At 40.8% G+C, this 13,371-nt stretch overlaps 5 protein-coding genes across 6 annotated transcripts in view; 3 read left to right on the forward strand and 2 right to left on the reverse strand.

Moving 5' to 3' along the window:
* Positions 1-13,371, forward strand: part of LOC110308115 — a 49,533-nt gene that overhangs the window by 17,394 nt on the left and 18,768 nt on the right. The gene's annotated exons all lie outside the window — the stretch shown is intronic.
* The window catches only part of LOC110308099 (histone H3), a 31,088-nt gene that overhangs the window by 4,287 nt on the left and 13,430 nt on the right, over positions 1-13,371 (forward strand). The gene's annotated exons all lie outside the window — the stretch shown is intronic.
* On the reverse strand, positions 2,984-3,364 carry LOC110308112 (histone H4). The gene has a single exon (XM_021180467.2). It carries the CDS (start codon positions 3,325-3,327, stop codon positions 3,016-3,018), a length of 312 nt encoding a protein of 103 aa, XP_021036126.1. The 5' UTR covers positions 3,328-3,364; the 3' UTR covers positions 2,984-3,015.
* Positions 6,664-9,650, forward strand: LOC110308094 (histone H1.3). Its single transcript, XM_021180446.2, has one exon. The coding sequence runs from the start codon at positions 6,726-6,728 to the stop codon at positions 7,389-7,391; it is 666 nt and encodes a 221-aa protein (XP_021036105.1). The 5' UTR covers positions 6,664-6,725; the 3' UTR covers positions 7,392-9,650.
* The window catches only part of LOC110308109 (histone H3, embryonic-like), a 4,025-nt gene continuing 2,570 nt past the window's right edge, over positions 11,917-13,371 (reverse strand). Inside the window, exon 2 of one of the 2 annotated variants that reach the window (XM_021180464.2) lies at positions 11,917-13,371. This exon is cut by the window's right edge and continues 228 nt beyond it. In XM_021180464.2, coding sequence (XP_021036123.1) covers positions 13,249-13,371 — 123 coding nt within the window. In that variant the 3' untranslated portion in view covers positions 11,917-13,248. The other variant, XM_029468398.1, reaches the window with a different exon arrangement.

The following is a 13,371-nucleotide window of genomic DNA, read 5'->3' on the forward strand; positions in this document are numbered from 1 at the left end:
TCTGTATAGCCCTGGCTGTCCTGGAACTCACTCTGTAGACCAGGCTGGCCTTGAACTCAGAAATCCACCTGCCTCTTCCTCCCAAGTGCTGGGATTAAAGGCGTGCGCCACCACGCCCGGCTTATTACTATTATTCTTAACGTCTTTTGTTTTCAGTCATATGTGAAAATTATACAGAAAATTCCCTTATTCTTGGGTTCATGTTCAAGTACTCAGGGACAAAATTTCATGATGTATGTCTGAAATTTACTTCCAAATGCTTTAGACTAGTAAGTCGCACAAGGGTACGAGTGAGCATGGGTGTGCAAGCACTCACCCACCCTGCCCCCAGTAGAATCGTTGTTAGATGGTAGAGGATACATTTATATATTGGATTGTATTCATTATTTGTATTCAGAAATTTGAGGCAACTTAAATGGATGACACAATTGTGTGTTAGAAACTCTTTAGAGCAATGATGAGAGAGGGGGGCTGGCAGAGGGGTGGGGGGGGGAGAGAGACAGACAGAGAGAGAGAGAGAGAGAGAAAAGAGAGATCCTTTGAGCAGGTAAGTATAAAACCTGTGGGAGAAGCTAGAAGCTTCATGATTCACTGCTCCAAGGCATTGCCCTGGGTCTTGAATTTGAAGTGAGCTGGAGTGGGTGGATCTATGGAGTATTTCAGACATTAGCAAAGGTCAACAGAGATGCCAGATTAAGATATGTACAAGGGACAGTAAACAGTTTAATACTATAGAGAGGGAGAGCAGTATGTGAGGGCAGGCGTGGCAGTATTGAACAAAGAGACTGTAATATAAACAGTATAGAGAACATGTGAATAAGAAATAAGAACAGGACTAAACTGGATGTTATGGTGGGAAACAGTTAGATTATGTTAGTTGTGTGTACTAAATAAAAATAAAGTATGCTGTAACAATGTAATGACAAAGTGTAATTGCTTTTTGTAGCTAAGAAAAACAGATTTGCAGCAGAGACCTTGATGCTGTATCAGTAAAAACTATTGTATTTTGCTTTTTAACCAAAACAATTATGTGCTGTTTTGGCTGCATGCATTAAAATAAAAAATTAAAAATGAAAAAAACAGAGCAGAACAAAACAAAACAAAAAACCAGCTGCCTCCTGAGGCGTGCAGAGCAACAAACAAATTGCAAGACTTGCCTGAGAGCCTTTTGCCACTTGCTTTTGAGTTAGGTACCATTGTAAACTAATGCTTGTCATTATACTAAATAAATCTTAAAATCAAACAGTATCATTGATTTTATGCCGGATACATCATAGTAATGTGTGAAATGACTTAGAAGTGTCAAAGCTGCTGCAGACCAAGTTCAAAAACGTAGGTGGCAGATACTGCAGACACTAACACCCAGAATAGATGACAGGGAGCCTCATTTCCCTCCTTACTAGTAGCCTGCCCGTCCTGTTCGCCTTATCAGACCCAGAGTAAAGTAAGTATATACTCTAAGTGATACTTTCAGATTTTCTTCTTGTACTGTGTGCCCTTGTCTAGGCTTGTGGGGAATAAACTGAGTTTTACTACACTGTACAAAATTTATAAATAATAATATTGATGTATCAAACATAAAAGTGGATGTTATGTCTAGAATGTGGACGCAGAGAAAGGCTTCAGACAGAGAAGCAAGCGATTTGTCTAGAGTCAGCCTGCTGCTTAGAACTAAAGTTGAGGTTTTCTGAAAGCAAGCTTTTCTAGTAAGTTTTAGATGGTGAATTGTTTACCGATTATGTCTAAAATCTACTAGGCTGGGAGGATTTCAAAGGTACTTTTCTCCAAAGCTAAGGCTTTGCTTGTAACTGTTACATTATATGGGTATTCTTGATCAAATAATTAATCAAAATCTAATTGTTGCAGGCCACATTTTAGAGGATGGTCAGATATTTAGAGGAAAGTCAATTTTGTCTTTATTGCTTTTAATTTTATTTGTACTAAGTACTTACTGTGTGTTAGGTTCTATAATTGGCACTGGCAGTACTTGGTCCAGGTAGAAAGGTGAAGGTTGAAAAAGACTTTACATTCTTGAGAGCAAACCACACGTGTACAGATGGAAATTTCATTTGGAAAAAAGGATGTGTTGTTCAGTCTAGTCAGGAGTTTAATTCATGGTTATGGATGAGGTTATAATGCAAGACAGATGTCAGATAAAACACAGGAGTTTGGGTTTTATTTTTTAGAAGCAAGATAATTGTTAAGAAAACTTTATTCTTGTACAAAAGAGATGAAAACTATTTAAAATTGCATTAAAAAACACTGCAGGGGAAAAGATAACTCATCATTAAAATCATTTGAAAAGAACCCAGAAAGCATACATAAGAATCAGAAAAACAGGATGTGTGCTTGGAAGCATGTAATCTTGATATTGCTAAATTAGGAATATAGGGTCCCTAGTGTGCTTTTGGGCCCATCAATTTGACTGCTGGAGAGGTTGTGATCTCATGTATAGCAGGAGCTGTAAATTTGGAACAACTAGTCATTTTGTAGTCGAATCCTTTTCAGTGTGGAAAGCCTGGCTCATAGCAGAGTAACAAGGCTAAGTTGGTAAGTAATAAGGCCACTAAAAAAATATGAACCAGTCTGTTAACTAGTAATGGAATTTTCCCTCTGGAGCAACGTGGTCAGGAAGAGCTGGCAGGCTTGAGCTTTAGCCCGGAAGTGAAACGTTAAGGTTGTAATCAAGAATACAGGGGAAAGAGCACACAGGTTAAAACAGCTCTTTAGGCCTAAGTGAAAATTTGTTCATCTCTTCAAAAATGTCTTTTGCCTTTAACACCTTTAAGGGAGTAAGACTCAGCTAGCATTAGACCTTGCCTGGATTTGATGTTTTATACTTATTACTACATACTGGGGAAACACTTCCACAGCCTAACTACCTTTTGAATTGCCTCAGCCGCACTTTGAATTTTAGAAACAGTAAATAAAGTCGAGAAATGCAAACAGCTCTTTATGATAAAGTGGGTGGCCCTAAAAAGGGCCTTTTAATACAAAGTTCTGAACCTGTTTAGGTCAGCCGCCGAATCCGTAGAGGGTGCGTCCCTGGCGCTTGAGCGCGTAGACCACGTCCATGGCGGTGACGGTCTTGCGCTTGGCGTGCTCCGTGTAGGTGACGGCGTCGCGGATCACGTTCTCCAGGAACACCTTCAGCACACCGCGGGTCTCCTCGTAGATGAGGCCGGAGATGCGCTTCACTCCTCCGCGCCGGGCCAGGCGGCGGATGGCGGGCTTGGTGATGCCCTGGATGTTGTCGCGCAGCACTTTGCGGTGGCGCTTGGCGCCGCCTTTGCCAAGGCCCTTACCGCCCTTGCCGCGACCAGACATGGCTACAGAGCAGTGAGAGTTGAAGTTCCTCAAGCGCCCTCTACAGCTGCTATATATATGGCGAATGCGGACCTTTTAGAGGACTGAAAAGGCGCGGGCGGGAAGGTGATTCTGTATCCGCCCCTCTACCTCACTGGCTGAATCCTATTGCCTGGCGGAAGGCACAGTCCCTGTGGCGAGGGGAATATGAGTTTTCCGCTTTGCTCTTGGAGTTCTTAGTCACTAGTTTGTGTCCTTCAGGAGCGTACTTGTAGGTTCTGATAGCCGATAGTTTATAATTCTCCCAGCCACTCATCATTTTTAAAAAGGAGGTCGTTATCCATACACTTATCTAAAAAACCAGATATAGTAAGGTTATCTTTTAGGTGGAAGATTTACGAAAATGTAACTTCTAAAATTTTGCAAGCATTATAAAATCTCACTTATGAAGCTCTTTGCATTTCTCAGAGGCTTGCACATAGTTCTGTTTTCAAGTCTACAAAGGGCGCTAGTATTGATTGAATATATACTGCTTTCCCCCCCCCCCCTCCTTTTTTTCGAGACAGGGGTTCTCTGTGTAGCCCTGGCTGTCCTGGAGCTCACTCTGTAGACCAGGCTGGTCTGGAAAGATGGAGACTTGCTCAGGGTTGAAGATCTAATATTTTTAATAAACGCTATTGTTGCTGGGGAGAACTTTTGTGTTTCATGGCCTTTCTAGCCACCGTTTTCTTTTTAGCCTCTGTAGTACTGGTTTGAGTCCCATCCTTGTTTAGAGAGAGGCCATCTTGAAGATGTGCTTTGTCTATTGCTTGTGTGAGACGTTTCTATGATAATGGTAGAGAAACAAACAAACAAACAAAAAACAACAACAACAAAAAAACCCAAAAGTAACTACCATGTACTCAGGATGTGCTTGTCCCAGTTACCCCACAGAACTTTCCTATGCGTCTTTTTAGAAAATCACCAGTCTTTACCCCACTCACTCTGTACATAGCAGTATGCCAAAACTAGTGTGAGAACAGTGGGGTTAAATAGCACAGTGGATTCCTCTCCCCTACCCAAGGAACTTAAAGGTCACTTAAGGGGAAACTAAGTTCAGGCTGAGAAGTGTGACATGATATCAGCTCAGCATATTCCTTCCTTCCTGTTGCCTAGCAAGTACCCCAGTGAAGCAGCCATATCCTGGTTGCATTGACCTTGCCCTGAAACTTGTTGAGCACAGTGTCAGTTTTCTAGACTGTAGAAGGGGATGTATTTGCACACTGGAGAATGGGCTTTTCTAAAAAATCGAGGACTTGGAATACTCAAGTATGCAAGATGCTATTTAGCTTCCACACACAGTTAAAAGGTGTTACAGAGGGGAGAGAGAAATGGGAGGGGGGATTTAAATGTTTAAAGGTGCCCATTTTAGAAAATGAACTTGATACATACTCTTGGATATGAGTTTCAAGGTGCCAGTATCTTCATGCAATGTTAACAGAAAGGGATTTAAAATTGATAATTCTGATTTTTATAGACGTTTTGAGCCCATTTGTCTTAAATTTGTCTTCTTCCCCATCTACTATGATTGTTTTCCTGTTATTATTCCTACTAAAGTTGTCTTCTTCTCTTTATATATTTCTTTTCTTGCTACCTATTTATTAGGCCTATTTTTTCCTTCTGAAACAGTGCTTGGTTTCTTCATGTAGCCATAGCTGTCCTGGAACTTGCTCTGTAGATGGACCTTAATTTTAGAGATCTACCACCACAACCAGGTTGATTTTTATTTTATACAACCACCCTTTCCTGTAGATTTGAAAGTCTCTAGGTATTAGAATACCCAAGAATGTGTCTCCCTGTAGAATACCTCATGAGGATGTAATCTCTCACCTGTTACTATGGTAATGGTGTGCATTTGTGTGTATGTGTGTGTATTTGCTTATCTAATTCTCACAAAATTGAGAGAAGAGGACGAAGTCATACGTTTCACTGCTCTCACACCTCTAAGGGATTTTTATCGCCTGTTTTTAATCTCTACAAAATAGTACAAGCCGTACTACAGAGTATAGTTGCTGTTTTTCAGGATGTAATTATATTTTGGAGTTAAGACCAAAACCACATTTGTGATATTCGCCTCAACAGTCATGAGTGGGAATGAGTGAAGCTTCTTATGCTTTCAAGTTTGTAGTCCCATGGTTGATCCCTTTTCCAGGAACTTTATTCTTGCTGCAGTTATCATAATGACTACTGACTATGAAATGTTTAAGTCCTTTGGTGGATACCACCTGCTAATTCTTTTGTTTGTGACAGACTGTATTATATATGTAATGTATTCAATGAGGTCAGCAGCTATCATGGAAATTTAAAAAACAGATTTTCTTTCAAATTCTGTTTGTTTTTAATAATGAAATTCAAATCATTTTAAAACTGGAAATATGCAGAAAACTGCTGTGATAAGTGTTGGCAAGGGGAAACAGCTGCATAACACAGTGTCCTGAAACATGGCGTATAACACAGCTGTAAACTTTGTACTCTAAACACGGAGTGAGTTGTTAAGTCAGGTTATATGTCACTATTCTTCAGCTCCCAGTTGCTAAACTTCTGTTCCTTCTTGACCTAGGTATCTTTTTTCTTTACATGTGATAGTTGGTCTACACTTCTATATTAAATCTGAAAAATATGTGCTTTCAGCTTTTGATCTACAATAGGGATGGCACAGACTCATCACGTCTCCAGAAAATGGCTAAATTACTAAAACACGAAAACCGAAGGGGAATTACACACTGGTATCTCAAATATCTTTAAAAATCCAATCGATATTTTCTACAATAATTATTCCCCCGGTATGCACTGCTTTCCCATCTAGTGCCAATTCCTACAGCTTGGTGCAGATAGCCCTGGAAGCTTGTGTTGTTGCTTTCTCGAAAAACTCAAATTTCCCTATGTATTTCCGTGAAAACAAGTTATTCCATAGAGTCCTGAAAGGATAAGAATGTGAGGAACCATGTCCTGAAACAAAAGTTTGCTAATGACCGCGAGAGAAGTAGTATTTTTAAGGAAAACCTTAAAGTTGTCCCAATTTTCGTCAAGTTTGAAAGAGAGTTGGGGCAATCAGAGAAGTTTCAGGGTGCCGATTTTGAACATAGGTGCACAAATTAAGGCAAGAATGTAGCCTACAGGCTCTCGGATCAGTTTCCCCCAAGTCCCTAATTATTTCGTGCCCATATTTTTTATATTTTTATACTTTTTTGAGGGGCAACAAACACAGCCACAAGGCAAAGCTGAAGATCCTTTCTCTGGCAGCGCGGCGCACGGCGCACGGCGCAGGGAACCAATCACCACGCAGCTTCTCTCTATATAAACCGAGAGCCTGCAGCACTGGGAACAACCTTCTCTGACTGTTTGTGCTTACTTTTTGCTTTACTAGTAAAGCTTAAAACATGTCCGAGACCGCTCCCGCGGCGCCTGCTGCCCCTGCACCTGTGGAGAAGACACCTGTGAAGAAGAAGGCGAAGAAGACCGGCGCCGCTGCTGGGAAGCGCAAGGCGTCCGGACCCCCGGTGTCCGAACTCATCACCAAGGCTGTGGCCGCTTCCAAGGAGCGCAGCGGCGTGTCCCTGGCCGCGCTCAAGAAGGCGCTGGCGGCCGCGGGCTACGATGTGGAGAAGAACAACAGCCGCATCAAGCTCGGCCTGAAGAGCCTGGTGAGCAAGGGCATCCTGGTGCAGACCAAGGGCACCGGCGCCTCCGGCTCCTTCAAACTCAACAAGAAGGTGGCTTCTGGCGAGGCCAAACCCAAGGCCAAGAAGGCCGGCGCGGCCAAGGCCAAGAAGCCCGCGGGAGCAGCAAAGAAGCCCAAGAAGGCGACTGGTGCTGCCACACCCAAAAAGGCGGCCAAGAAGACTCCGAAGAAGGCGAAGAAGCCCGCGGCGGCTGCCGGCGCCAAGAAAGTTTCCAAGAGTCCCAAGAAGGTGAAGGCTGCTAAGCCCAAGAAGGCAGCAAAGAGCCCAGCCAAGGCCAAGGCTCCCAAGGCTAAGGCTCCCAAGCCTAAAGCTTCTAAGCCGAAGGCCACAAAGGCAAAGAAGGCTACCCCTCGCAAGAAGTAGAGTGGTGCGCCCTGCTTTGAAAATCTCAAACGGCTCTTTTCAGAGCCACCCACAACCTCATTGAAAAGAGCTGAACCTTTCCTGGTTTTCGCATTGTATGTCAGCTGACACTGTAAGTCAGCTCAGGCTATGTGTTCCGAGGCAGATCAATACTGTGCACTTTTGTTGTACTGGGTACATTCTGGAGCATCTAAACTTTAGCGATAGATTGCAACATTTTCAGCTCCAGTTTGGTTTCTGGCCGGCAGTATATGCCTTGTGTGTGTGCTCCACACACGTGTTTATATTCCAAGAGTTTGGCGGGAAGTCTTTTTCTAATGTCGCTAGGCGTGATAAGGCATAGGGGGTTCTCTAGGAAGCCACTCTCAAAATAGTCGCTACAGGCTGGAGCTTCTGTGTTAAGTTTTTCTTTCCAATCCGTCTACACACGGTGGTTTTGAGAATTAACCAATCAAGCTGTACTTTCAGTCATGAGCGTTGCACCAATCAGAGATTGTGATATTAAGATTTACGTTTACGTACTGGGACGCTGGCGTTATTTTCTCTGTCCCCGCCCCTTTGTTCCCCTCAGAGCTCTGGAATTCTGTCCTAAGAAATTTTAATTGTGTTTTCCGAGAAACTGAAAGCGCTCCTATTTTCCCAAAACTTAGCCACCCTCACAGTTTTTAGGCACTGATCACATTGTCACTATTAATGTGGAAGGTTTTTTAATACCCTGGTGGTTAGGTTTTAGTAAGGAAATTGAATACCACTTACAGTTCTGCACATTCCTTTCTCATACATTGTTCTGAGAGTATCTGTTCTCCCTTACTTGGTCAGTAGATCAGTAGTAGGCTGAGGACGTGGAAGAAAAACCATTTTGGAAGGTTTGGTTTGTAGTTTGACTTCTCAAATTTGGGCAAACAAAACAAGCACATAAAAACACAAACCAACCCTAACTATCCTTCAGGAAGCTGATCAAAATTTGGTGGATGCCATTTCCATTTCATTATTGAAAGTATTAAAGTTTGTGTGTGTGTGTATGTGTGTATGTATATATATGTATTTATTTATTGAAAGTGGGAGCCGCCTCTTTTTTCATCCTGATGATGTAAGAATTCTACAGATGTTTAATTGAGCTCCTCATAGGAAGAAATTACATATTACTTAAAAAAATATTTTTATAGTGTGTGTGTGTGTGTGTGTGTGTGTGTGTGTGTGTAGGTCAGAGGACAACCTGCAACACAGCTGGGGCTTCAGGTCTGGAGGCAGGCAAGCACCTGGTATAAGCCATCAAATCTGAATCGTCTACATTTCAATCTAGCATTTCATTAGAGGAGAATGGGTAAAGGATCTTGTAGTCTAGCCTCAAGAGCTGCGTTCAATCCAGGGATCCATATGTTGGAAGAACACAGGCTCCTAAAAGATGGCTTTTGACCTCCACAGGCCAGTGCTTGTGTAAGTCACCCTCCGCTTGACATCTAGCCCAGATAAGGTAAAGCTATAGTAATAGGCACTGAATTACTGAATTTGATTTCATGTAATTTAAAAAAATAATGTAAAGGATAGGTAAGCTCCTATTACATTTTGAAGTGCCTGTGACATCAGAATTGTATGTGTAATCAGATGTTTGTAGAATACTCTTCAGTTATTGTGTCTCTGAATGAAGTTCATGTGTATGAGTGTTCTTTCTGTCTGCTGATGGAGTTGATTATCTAACGATGTTAATGCTCAATAAATACACAGGTAAAATCTGATCAGACTTACTACTTTTCTCATCCCCTACACTTTAAGTCCTTAAAGGTCATTAACTTAAGAATGTGTGTTATGTGTGTTTACATTTACCACAGCCATTTTCATTGACTACACAACAAAAAGGAAATTTTGGGCTGTTGAGCAAGTCTCCAGTAGAACAAAACCTGATTTAAATGCTCGATGCCATGTTAATGCCCTTTAATCTCAGGCAGATACAGGCTCATCTTTCTCTTGTTTCCCTCTACTGTGTCAATATATTTGGAAGAATTTCCAAAATTTCATGAACTGAATTAGAATATTGTCTGATAGTAATTGGATTTAGAGATTTAGAATAAATATATAAGCATATAGTAAAATGTTTATGAACACATGGGAATATTCTTCTGACCTTGAACTCTATGGTCTAATTTCTTACCATCTCCCTTAGCTGCTCAATCATGCCACTTCAAATTTAGGGAGTTCATAAAATGGAAAAATGTCAGTATGTGAAATGTCAATATTACTATTTGTGGATGGATTAAAAAATTCAGGAAAATAAGGAAATGTCATTTTTGAATTATTTTTTTATTTTTTATTTATTTTTTGTTTTTTGGAGACAGGGTTTTTCTGTGTAGCTAGCCCTGGCTATCCTGGAACTAACTCTGTAGTCCAGGCTAGCCTTGAACTCAGAGATTCATCTGCCTCTGCCTCCAAATGCTGGGATTAAAGGCATGTGCCACCACTGCCCAGCTATTTTTGAATTTATTTGCATTTTTGCTAACATTTCTGTGAGATAAAGCTGTTGGTTACTCATGAATCATCTCTTTTCTTTTTTTCTTTTTGGTTTTTCGAGACAGGGTTTCTCTGTATAGCCCTGGCTGTCCTGGAACTCACTTTGTAGACCAGGCTGGCCTCAAACTCAGAAATCTGCCTGCCTCTGCCTCCCGAGTTCTGGGATTAAAGGCGTGCGCCACCACGCTCGGCTCATCTCTTTTCTTATTCATCATTGAAGGTCATTGTCATGGAACATACTATAACAGCAAGAGACATCTTAGTTATATATAGCAAAGGAGTCTTTGGACTCCAAACCATTGGTTATATAAATACTTTATTCTTCAGTAATAAAACACTGATAGTGCCATAATTTTAGGTGTACTGCATAGTCTTTATTCTAAGACCACATTTAAACTTCACTCTGTAGGAAAGAATATCCATACACTCACTGCTCATGATTTGTTTAGTTACCTGAAGTTTGTTATCACATGACTGACTGGCTCAGGTGGAATGCTTCAGGCCTTTGGTATTTTTTAATCCTTCTGCAACAGAGGCAAGACAATCCGGGGAAAGCACCAACATCATAAATATCAGAAAATGAGATTTGATATCTGATCAGAGGGGCAGCACTAAACTTGCAAAGACTGACTGCTGACTCAGTTTCCCCACCCTGGACAACCAGATGGGTAAAGATAAGATGGAGGACCAGTCTCTAGAATGCTACTGGACTTGCTGTCTTTTCACATCATTGTGACATCACAAACACAGGTTCAAGAGTCAATTTCTAGAAACAAACAAACAAACAAAACCCACCACCACCACCACCACCACCACCACCACCAAAACCAAACCAACAGAAAGAAGCTCTTTTTAATTTTCTGCATGTGAGAGACAGAGCTGCTTAAATCTTGTCCCACTGTGTAGATTGATGATTATAGGAGATGCCTATGGTTTACGTTTGGTCTACTGTGTGGAGAAATGCAGGCAGACTTGTTAACAATTCTTCTTTGCCTCTGTGCTATATCTTTTTCCTGAGTATGGACAGAACTCTTTAAGTGGTAATGCTTCATTTTGATCAACTTTTGGATAAGGGAGGTCTGTAGAATTTTTAAAATCATCATCATAACTATGACTGCAAGACTTAAAGAGGCTGGTGAAGATGAAGGTTTTAGTAGTTGTTGCTTTGGGGAAAATAGCGAGGTCTGGCTTTCTTACTTTGGGGATGAGTTTTTAAGCCTTGCTTTGGGAGGAGGTGGAGAAAGGAGAGTGTTGAAGGTAAGAACTTTTATTTCTGAAACTTCCTCTAAGACTTAGGTCATTACATTAATTTGAAGTTTGAAATTATTTTGAGGCAGGATCTCATTATTTATCTTGGGATGGATATAGATGTAAATCCTGATATAGAACATGTTGGCTTTTTACTAATAGAGATCCACCTGCCTCTGTTTACCAGTCTTGGGATTAAAGGCCTCAGTTTGAATTTTGAGACAGATATTTCTCACTTATTTCATGCTAGACTCAAACTTGATATATAGCCAAGGATAATCTTCAATTTCTGGTCCTTTTCCCTCAATTTCCCAAGTTTTGAGATTACAGACATCTGCTACCTTGCAAATATTCTGAGACTTGAATTTTTGGGGGGTTTAAAAGAATTTTTATACTTGTAATTATGAAATGACTACACAGCATTCTGTGTCTCTCACTCTATGTCACATTAGATTGACATCTTTTAGTATCAGAGTGTATGCACTACCTGTGTGGATGTGCTGATGAACAGTCTAGGTATCGCCATTACATTTCATAAATTTCAATGTGGGAGAAAATACTTAAAGTTGGAAGTACCATGTTAGGTTTTTTTTTTTTTCCAAATGAGAATTTCAGCTTGCAGAGTGAACGTCTGAACTTTTTTAAAAAAAGATTTATTTACTTTATGCTTATGAATACACTGTAGCTGTCTTCAGATATACCAGGGGTGGCATCGGACCACACTACCAATGGTTGTAAGCCATTATGTGGTTGTGGGGAATTGCACTTGATCTCTGCAACAGTAGTCAGTGATCTTAACCCCTGAGCCATCTCTCTAGCAGGAAAGCCTGAACTAAAAGTTTATTTTTACATTACATGTTGGGAATACAGTAATAAAGTATTATCAATAAAAAAAATAATTGAATTGTGTAGTATAAGAGATACTCTAAAGTGTTTTTGTTACGAGTTGTATTGGGTTTTAAGAAGGTACATATATATATTACAAGATTCACCTGTGATCTTAATTGAATTATTTGATGATTCATTCTAAAAGCATTTGAGCACCAACTATTACTTTTATTGGTTGTGAAGATTTGCATAAGATTTAGAAGCAATTGAACTCTGGCATCATCCCTGATAGGGTCAGCTTCTGAGTCCACCACTGAGCCCATACTTAGTGTATGGAAAATAAAAGGAGGGAGGCATCAGGGCTTCTTTAAATTTCATTAGGGGGAAATCCACTTTCTCTTTGCCAGAAAAATGAAATTTTGTTCTAACTCTGGCTTTAGTTAGAAAGATGGCATTCTAATTTTACCTAAAATTTAGAACACTGTTTATTCATCACTTTTCTAGACGACTCCTCCAACCTCCATCCCCCTCGCTTTTTTTAAGCGAGGATTTTGCTATATAACTTGCTATAATAGGTTGGTTAGCTCCGAGATCTGCCTATCTCCCAGGTGTTGGGATTAAAGGTGTAAGGCACCACACCCTACTAAATTCTTTAAAGCAGGACTTCAACGGTAGTTTAATCTTTATGTTAAACCGTCAAAGTACTATTAAACTCGGCTAGTTTACTGGCCTATAATCCCAGTAGTTGGGAAGGTCATTTCAATGGTATACTCAATTAAATGATAAACTGAGCAAGGCACAGGCCTTTTTAATCCCAGATCAGGAAAACAGAAACCGTAGACAAGCAGAAACGTGCTTTGAAAACAAAACTAACCAAAATTAGGTAAAAACAATTGAAAGGCCAACAATGCAACAAGTTTGAATGGTGAAACAAAGTAAAACGTTAACTGTTGGGACTTTTTTACTACTGGACTGCAACCAATCCCAAGAAGCTAAGTGCATACCTGTTTCTGGCTTAAAATGCCTAGCAATTCTAGGAGTTGAAAGCACACAAGAGCTCCTGAAAGCCTTGTTTCCAAAAAAAACAAAAAACAAAACAAAACAGGCCACTCTAACTGCTTCGTCGGGTGGTGATCATAGTCAAGAAAGGCCAAAATTGGAGAACCCTGGAACAGACTCTACAGACATGCACTACAGCATCTTTGATGGATAATGGAGGTGGCTCTTAAAAGAGCCTTTTTAGTTTACGTGCCAGGGTTCTTAGAAAGCGTGCCTATTAAGCCCTCTCGCCGCGGATGCGTCGGGCCAGCTGGATGTCCTTGGGCATGATGGTGACACGCTTGGCGTGGATGGCGCACAGGTTGGTGTCCTCAAACAGACCCACAAGGTAGGCCTCGCT

The sequence above is a fragment of the Mus caroli genome, chromosome 13, assembly GCF_900094665.2.
Source record: "Mus caroli chromosome 13, CAROLI_EIJ_v1.1, whole genome shotgun sequence".
Classification (NCBI taxonomy): domain Eukaryota; kingdom Metazoa; phylum Chordata; class Mammalia; order Rodentia; family Muridae; genus Mus; species Mus caroli.

Excerpts from the sequence above, each read along its gene's own strand:
- LOC110308112 (XM_021180467.2), bottom strand. The coding sequence starts at position 3,327 with ATGTCTGGTCGCGGCAAGGGCGGTAAGGGCCTTGGCAAAGGCGGCGCC.
- LOC110308094 (XM_021180446.2), top strand. The coding sequence starts at position 6,726 with ATGTCCGAGACCGCTCCCGCGGCGCCTGCTGCCCCTGCACCTGTGGAG.